The sequence below is a fragment of the Phoca vitulina genome, unplaced genomic scaffold (genome assembly GCF_004348235.1).
Source record: "Phoca vitulina isolate PV1807 unplaced genomic scaffold, GSC_HSeal_1.0 scaffold68, whole genome shotgun sequence".
NCBI lineage: Eukaryota > Metazoa > Chordata > Mammalia > Carnivora > Phocidae > Phoca > Phoca vitulina.
In genome coordinates this window covers 4,705,393-4,712,529 of record NW_022589771.1, presented here as the reverse complement: position 1 = coordinate 4,712,529, position 7,137 = coordinate 4,705,393, and the positions used below count along the sequence as shown (strand labels likewise).

At 47.5% G+C, this 7,137-nt stretch overlaps 1 protein-coding gene across 2 annotated transcripts in view; it reads right to left on the bottom strand.

Annotated features, from left to right (window-relative positions):
* Positions 1–394: 394 nt before the first annotated feature.
* BACE2 (beta-secretase 2) overlaps positions 395–7,137 on the bottom strand; it is a 91,795-nt gene continuing 85,052 nt past the window's right edge. Inside the window, exon 9 of one of the 2 annotated variants that reach the window (XM_032392518.1) lies at positions 395–6,911. In XM_032392518.1, the coding sequence (XP_032248409.1) occupies positions 6,658–6,911 (254 nt within the window). In that variant the 3' untranslated portion in view covers positions 395–6,657. The remainder of the gene's footprint in view (positions 6,912–7,137) is intronic. The other variant, XM_032392519.1, reaches the window with a different exon arrangement.

Genomic DNA, 7,137 nt, shown 5'->3' with positions numbered 1-7,137 from the left:
GTTCCTGGGCATGTGTCTGTCTGTCGGATTCGGAGAACACCACGTCCTTGCAGGGTGATGTGCAAGCAGAGCAGCTTGAGCACCCTGCCTGGCCAAGGTCAGTCCCCAGGACGAGGCTGACACCCTGTGCAATCTTTACGACCCCTTAAACGTGCTTATCTATATGTGGTCTCTTCCCACTCCTGAGGGTTCTCACGGTCCAAAGCAAGGTGGATTTTACAGCTCAGTGATTGGGTGTGGACTCTCCCTACATTCCGTTTTATCTTTGACGCTTTCCAGGAACCTATATGGTGGGAGTGGAGGCAAGTGGACCAGGACGTGACACGGACTTTAATTTCAGAAGCGTGACTTGAACAAAAGCATCAGAACAATTCCAAACCCAACAGGTTGAAAGTATTGTTTATTCAAACAAACCAAACTCTTTTTATTTCCTTTTCAATGGTATACATCTTAAATTCGTGGCGCGCATACAAGGTAGAAAAATAAGATTATTTTAGAAAACTCGAGTTTTGAGGTGCACAACAACCGGGGTGCACGCCCCTTCACCCCAACTGCTGGCCTACACAGCTTCCTTTTAAATCAACATGGCACGCCGAAACACAGAGGGAAATCTCAGAAGGGAAACAACAAATTATCTTAAGCCTTTTCAGAAATACAAGTTGTACACAGAAATACATTCTGCAAAGCCCCGCTGCTAACGGAGCACCCCTTCAGAAGACGAGGTGCGCGAGCTCCCCGGTCGGATCAGGCACCCCACAAGGTCACCCTCAAGAACAAAACGAGACGCAGCTTCCAGGGACTGAACATGGGGATTTTAAGCTTGCAGTCTATTTGACTGTGCGAATGAGCAGAAAGAGCAAGAAATACCTCCTCCTAGATTACAAAAACCCGGCTTTTATTAGCACATGACCAATCCCACTCATTCCGGTTTTTAAACACGCTGCTTTCGGAAGTAGAGAACGCTCGTTCATGCAGCCCCCTCACATTCCAGGTCGTTCCAAGGCCAAACAGGATTCCCAAGCTCACTGTTAAGAATGTGTACCACCTTCCACGCTAGATGACACATTATCTCCAATGAGGAAAATGAGAAAAAGCAATTCCAAGTTGTTACCCCTAGCAACAGAGAACACAAAATTGTATATAAGAAAATGGAATTAAGGAAGTTTATTTTGGGTGATTTTCACTACAGATGAAACAGATCCTTAACCAGCTTTGTTTTTTAACCTCGAAAAGATCATCTTTTAATGTTTTTTTTAACTTTCATTCAGAAGCATTAACTTTGAAATTATAAGGCTCGTGTGAAATTTTACTTCAATAGGTAGACGGAAGCAAGCGAACACTTCGGTTTTATGGGAAACTTTCAGCGACCTGTACGTATGGCATTTAACAGAGAAAAAGGAAGCCCTGCCCTCTGGAGACACTCGCCTTCTCATGGTAGTCTGGGTCCGTGCATGTCCCATGAAAAAATATATTCCAACCTAAATGAAGAAAATCCCGTGGAGGTAGGAAAAAAGAAAAGAAAAGAAAATCCTGTGGAAAAACGCCAAAGGTAAAGAAGGTTTCCAAGATGCTCAAGCCTTCTTCTCCTTAGCGATGCCATTCTATAAACCTCTTTTATAAACCGATCATTTGTAATTATATAATTTATCATTATACATCTATATTGGCAAAACACTCCACGTGATCGGTGCGGAGCACACCTGTGTGTTACATACCATTTCCACTTTACCACTTTATCCACTTTTGATCCTGTACAAATAATTCTGCCTCTGCAAAGGGAGCTGTCCACATCTCACCGCCCCACAGGCTCGGGCAAACACTGATCAGCAGATAGTTAGAGGCGAGACGGGGATTTTACTAGCACACCTGTCCTGTGTCCCGAGATGTGAGCTGGGCACATCCAGACTCACTGTTTCGCCAACGGTGCCCACCAAGTACCCGAGGGCTTTCCGGGACACGTGGAGGCTCTCAAGCATCGAAGGCCAGGTACCCTGGAGCCGCTCTTGCAGTGGGTGGGCTGGATCTGAATTTATCTGGATCTGTATTGATTGGTTGAGGTCATGTGTCCTCGTGACACTCAGAATTAACCCCAGGATGACATTCTCACCAAGCCAGGGCGTGTGCCCAAGCCCCTGGCTGCGTTCACTAGGACACCCGGGGAGCCTAGTGAACTGCACGGATTCCTACTAGGACCAGGGTGAGCTCCAGGCTGGCATGGCCCCACGAGATGCTCCAAGTGTCTCCAAGTGTCTCTGACGGCAGGTGTTCCCAGAGAAGGAATGTGGTCAGGAACCTGTCGGATTCTTTCTGAAATCAGTGGGCTGCCCCGGCAGGGTGGGTGGATGTGGCGTGTCTTGAGTCGCTTTGGCTTTCGATGCAACTGTCAGATGCTCAGACCCTAAAGGTAACTGCTAACCACCCCTGCTGGCTTCAGCCTGTTGGGACCCTGTCCTATCAACTTCCCAGTGCGCAACCTTGAACCTACAGCCTAAGGACCATGACCTGCTTGGGAGCTCATGCGTCTCTAGTTTTGTTAGAATGCAGGTGCCTAAATATGGCTGCAAAGCAAGTTTCTCTTTGATAAACGATAAATCCTGAGAGGTTCCTTTGGAAAGTTCCTGAAAAGTAGGGGTGCAAAAAAAAAATCATTTCCAAGGGTGGAAATGAGTTGCCTAGGACATGTCCTCAGTTCACCCAGACCTTTGCGGACACCTGCTGACCAAGGGATAGGACTTCCTACCCCACCTCCCTTCCTACGTTCTAGAACCTTCCAAGTCCCAACCATCCCCTTCCCTATTCCTCTAATGAACCTTCACCTGGCTCGGGTGAAGCGTGAGGGGCCACATTCTCACTTTGTCCACATGACTCCAGCTTGAATACTCCTGGAGTTCGGGGTTTGCTGCTATGTAGAATACATCACATCTCCAGTTGACGCAACTTTACGGGTGAGAGAAATCTGAGGGTTCTGGTAATTAATTAAAGCGACTTTTCCAGAACAGCCACTTCTGCATACTTTGTATACTTTTGATTACGTTTCTCTTTTCCTTCCCTACTCTCAAAATGTATTTTTTCCTGCTTGCCATTTAATAGGTAAACTGCCGTTAAGTCCAAATCTGAAATTCTTAAAACCCACTAGAAATGTCCACAATAGCTTCTGTCGTTGTAGAGTTTCCTTGGCACTAAAAATCTTCTATCTCCCCAATTTTACATTTTATGACGTTTTATGTTTGTTTTTCCTAAAAAAGAAAAAAAAATCGGTGGCAAGTGTTTTGTCTGAACAGTTCTGTAATCAGTTGTAATCAGTTTGTGCAGGAAAAAGGCACACTGGGAGTCCACCCAGGTATCTGGTCCCTCCTAATAAGGAGAAGCTGGTGAAACTCGATCATTGTTGCTTATGGCAGGCTTTTGGGAGGGCAGTGATTTATTCCCCGTGACATCACATGGCCCTAGGCCAGAACTTAGAACTGAACCACACTTGGCAAGCCACCACGCGGGGGCCCGGTAAGAGGAACGTGACAAATTTTTCATTTGCACAGGAACCTATTAAATTATGAAATAATCTGCTCTCACTTCTTCAATAAGACAATGCAATCCCTACACCAGACCTGCTTGCTAAATCTATTACCCAAAGCTCTGAGGAGCTGGTAATGCTGCCTTGCTGGGGATTACTTTCCAAATTTTGAATTATAACTGACCCCAAATTGACCCCTTAACCAAAAACCTCTGCATCTCACAATGAGTCAGGTAAAATCTTTCCAAACGTTCAGGAGCGGACTGTGTTCCGGAAAACATTCCCAGAAGTCACATGCCAAGAATCTGTTTCTTTAATGCCAGGTACTTGTTTTTTGGTTCCGAAGAAATACAACATACTGTATGGGAAATGCCAGATGACCTGGCACCAATCACGGTGGTGCTTTTTAAAACTCCCGAGGGGGAGGGTGGAGAAAAATCAGATTCAGTCCCCATCTTGTTTCTTGCTAGTTTTCATAGACAGTTCCAGCTACTCAAGACAGGATTTCATGTGGGGCTTCCAAATAACTTATCAAGAATATAAAGAATCACCCTATTAAAAAAACATTGTTCATGAAGAAGCATCCATTTCTTATAGGAGGGCTGACAGCATCTGACGACAGGGTTGCAAAGTGCAGCTTTCAGGAAAGGACCGTCTTCCGGCTTTTTCCGCAGGTTACAAGGTAAAAATGACACCCTCAGACGACTGTTACTTCCTTTCCCGTTCAAAGCAAGCCTCCTTGAAGGTTTTCCAAGCTCGGTATCAATTTACATAATTCGAGGAGGTGGGTGTCACTAACCAGGGTTTTGACTCAAAAGTCCAATTTTCGACAGCAAGGCATGCCAGGAAAATGTCCCACGTTCAATTGTTTCCTTCTTGTTGCTAAGTTATGCTTTTATAATTTAAGCATCTCCATTAAAATGTCACGTCCAATGACATCGGAGATGAGAAGGTGGATAAATCTGATATGAAATTCAGAGCATTATAGCAAACTTGATTCAAATAGCCTAGCTTGAGATCTGCCGTGCTTTTATCATGTACTCTGGGAACAGCGCCTGCCGATCCGCTGTAACAGAAATGTTCCCCAGCTCAGAAACCGAACACGAGAAATTGGAGAAGGCGCCTGTGTGAAGGAATAAGCAGCCAAACGAACCGGGTCATCTCTGCAACTCCCTCCTTTTATTTCAGGGGTCCGCATTTTCACAGCGCAGGGACGGTCCGCTCTGGAAGGACTGCCTTCCCTTCCGACCACAAAACGGGAAGGGATGGAAAAGCCCATGGGACGAGAGAATTAGACTTCCAGAGATTTCTAACACTGAGGTGTATTTTGGAATTACTACCATTCACCTAGCCGAGACCAGACACCATAATGAGTACCTGGTAACAGAATCCCCTCCTGCTACCCCACCGTCATGAGGGCTTCATGCACGCCATACTCAAACTGTTTCTGGGAGAGGGCCCAGAAGGTTCAGGTTCTAAGATGCAATTCAAACCCGCTGCTGCTGGAACATCTGCAAGGACACCATGACATGTGTGAGAGTGGCCCCACAGTTCTCCGGTCCTATATTCCCCAATATGGACCTGCCCTGGTCCAGTGAGCAGAGCCGATGGCTCAAACACCCACATGCAGCCTATCTTGAACAGAAATGACAATCCAGCCAGAGGAGACGCTCCAGTTAGCCCTTCCAGTAGGATTCTATCGTACCTCCAGCTCATCCCAATAGTGAGGCAATGCGAACACTGAACATGAGAAGGGATATTGGCTTTGAACCCTTCTTCTCATTCTATCTGATCGCAGAAGGCTGACTGCAACGAGTTAAGGCTTCTGCTTTTTTTTTTTGGTGAAGAAATTAATTTATCAAATTAATGATAGTTAAGAGGGAGGTTCCCCATGGAGGGAGAGCACTGCACCCGTCCCCGAAGACTAAACACGCCCCGGGGAGGAGGCGTGTGGGTAAACACCTCCACAGATGTGTTTATGCTGACACGGGCAGCCGTGCTGGAGGCTAGGGGTTTCTGCAAAATGCAAACACGCGGTCTGAAAGCGTGGGAGAAGCAGTTGCTTCAAGTCCTCTGCATGTCTTGTGTCTTCCTTCCCCTGAGAGTTGGTCAGAAGGATGGGCATGGAGCCATCTCCCTATTTCCCTCCAGCGAATACCCAACCCACCTCCAGAGATTTGGAAACACAAACAACTACGCTAGCGAAAGAGGATTTGCTTTTCTCACCAAAACACCTTTTGTTAATTTTAAGTAAGAGTAAGCATGTGACACGACGACCCGCTTGGAGACAGAACGGCACCAGGCTACCCTGGCCTGTTGGAAGGAGGATTCTTTTCGCCGAGGCCAACGGCTGGAACCAGGCTGCCCACAGCCCGACCCGGGCACAGGGCCCTGGGCAATGTCTCCACAGAGGTAGTAGCTTTTTATCTTTATCCCAACAAGACTACAGAAGCACTGAGTACAAAAGAGTAGGTTTCCTTCCTACTCTACCAGGACGGACAAAGGCTTTCCTCTTCAGAAGAGGCTGGTGAAGACCGTTGAGTGATGTTCCCCTCCGGGAGGACTCTGGCTCGCACTCAGAGCACACAGAGGCTCAGAAAAGGGCTCTGTTTCTGATTCAGAAGCAGGCAGGATGGTGAGATCGTCAGGCCCCAGGCTGGTTCTCCTGCCACCATATTGCAAAAGCCTCTTGTACTCTCGGACCCAGGCTGAGGCCTGGTGCAAAACACCCTTAAATGCAATTAATATGAAAAGCTTCCCGTTAGCTAAGAGGAGTTACGAACCATACGTACTCATTTCTCCAGAGACGGGAGGAAGAGAACTAGCCAGAAGCTTGCCTTTTTTTTTGGTGGCACACCTCGACAGTTTGGCATGACCAGTCACAGAAAGCCTGAAGCCCAATTCACTCTCTTTTGGTTTAGAATGAGGTGTTTTTTATTATAATTTTTCTTGGAAGTGAGGGAGAAGAAGGAAGCTTTAAAATCAAGAATCAAAATACAGTGTAATCTGGAAGGCATCTGGGAGCAGAACAGATTTAAGACTAGTGGACACAGGGAGCAGCCCTGCCTTACGACCCCGCCTGCTCCACCTGAAATGTAACTCTCTTCACAGAGAGTTCAAGGTCGCTCGAGTTCGGCCTCTGCTCTTCATTTCCAGCGGTGCCGGACGAGAGAGGACTCATCATTGACAACCTCGGGATCGCGGGGCAGGTGCCGACACCGAAAGGGAAGCAGCAACAGGATGATCAGGATGAGAAGGATGATTCCACACACGCTCATGAGCGTATAAGAGACGATCCACAAAATGGGCTCATTCAAAGGCAGGGCGGGGACGCAGTTGCTGGCCACATCGTCTGTTGAGAAAGGCCCAGAGATTTCAGACACTGGAGCACCTGCAATTTCTGAGGAGACAGAAGGGGGAAAATCCACAGCTATGAAATGAGCACTCTGTCTGTACCCTCTGGAAAAGAGAGAACATTCGCCTTACGACCCCACGGCCTCACGGGGCAGGCGCCAAGGGGGGCGCGCTCTGTGGCAGCGGGCCTTCAGACGGTCCAGTCCCTGCCCCCCAGCACAGCATGTTCCAAGGACTGCAGGTGCCGAGCCTACGTGGTGGAGAGCAACGTG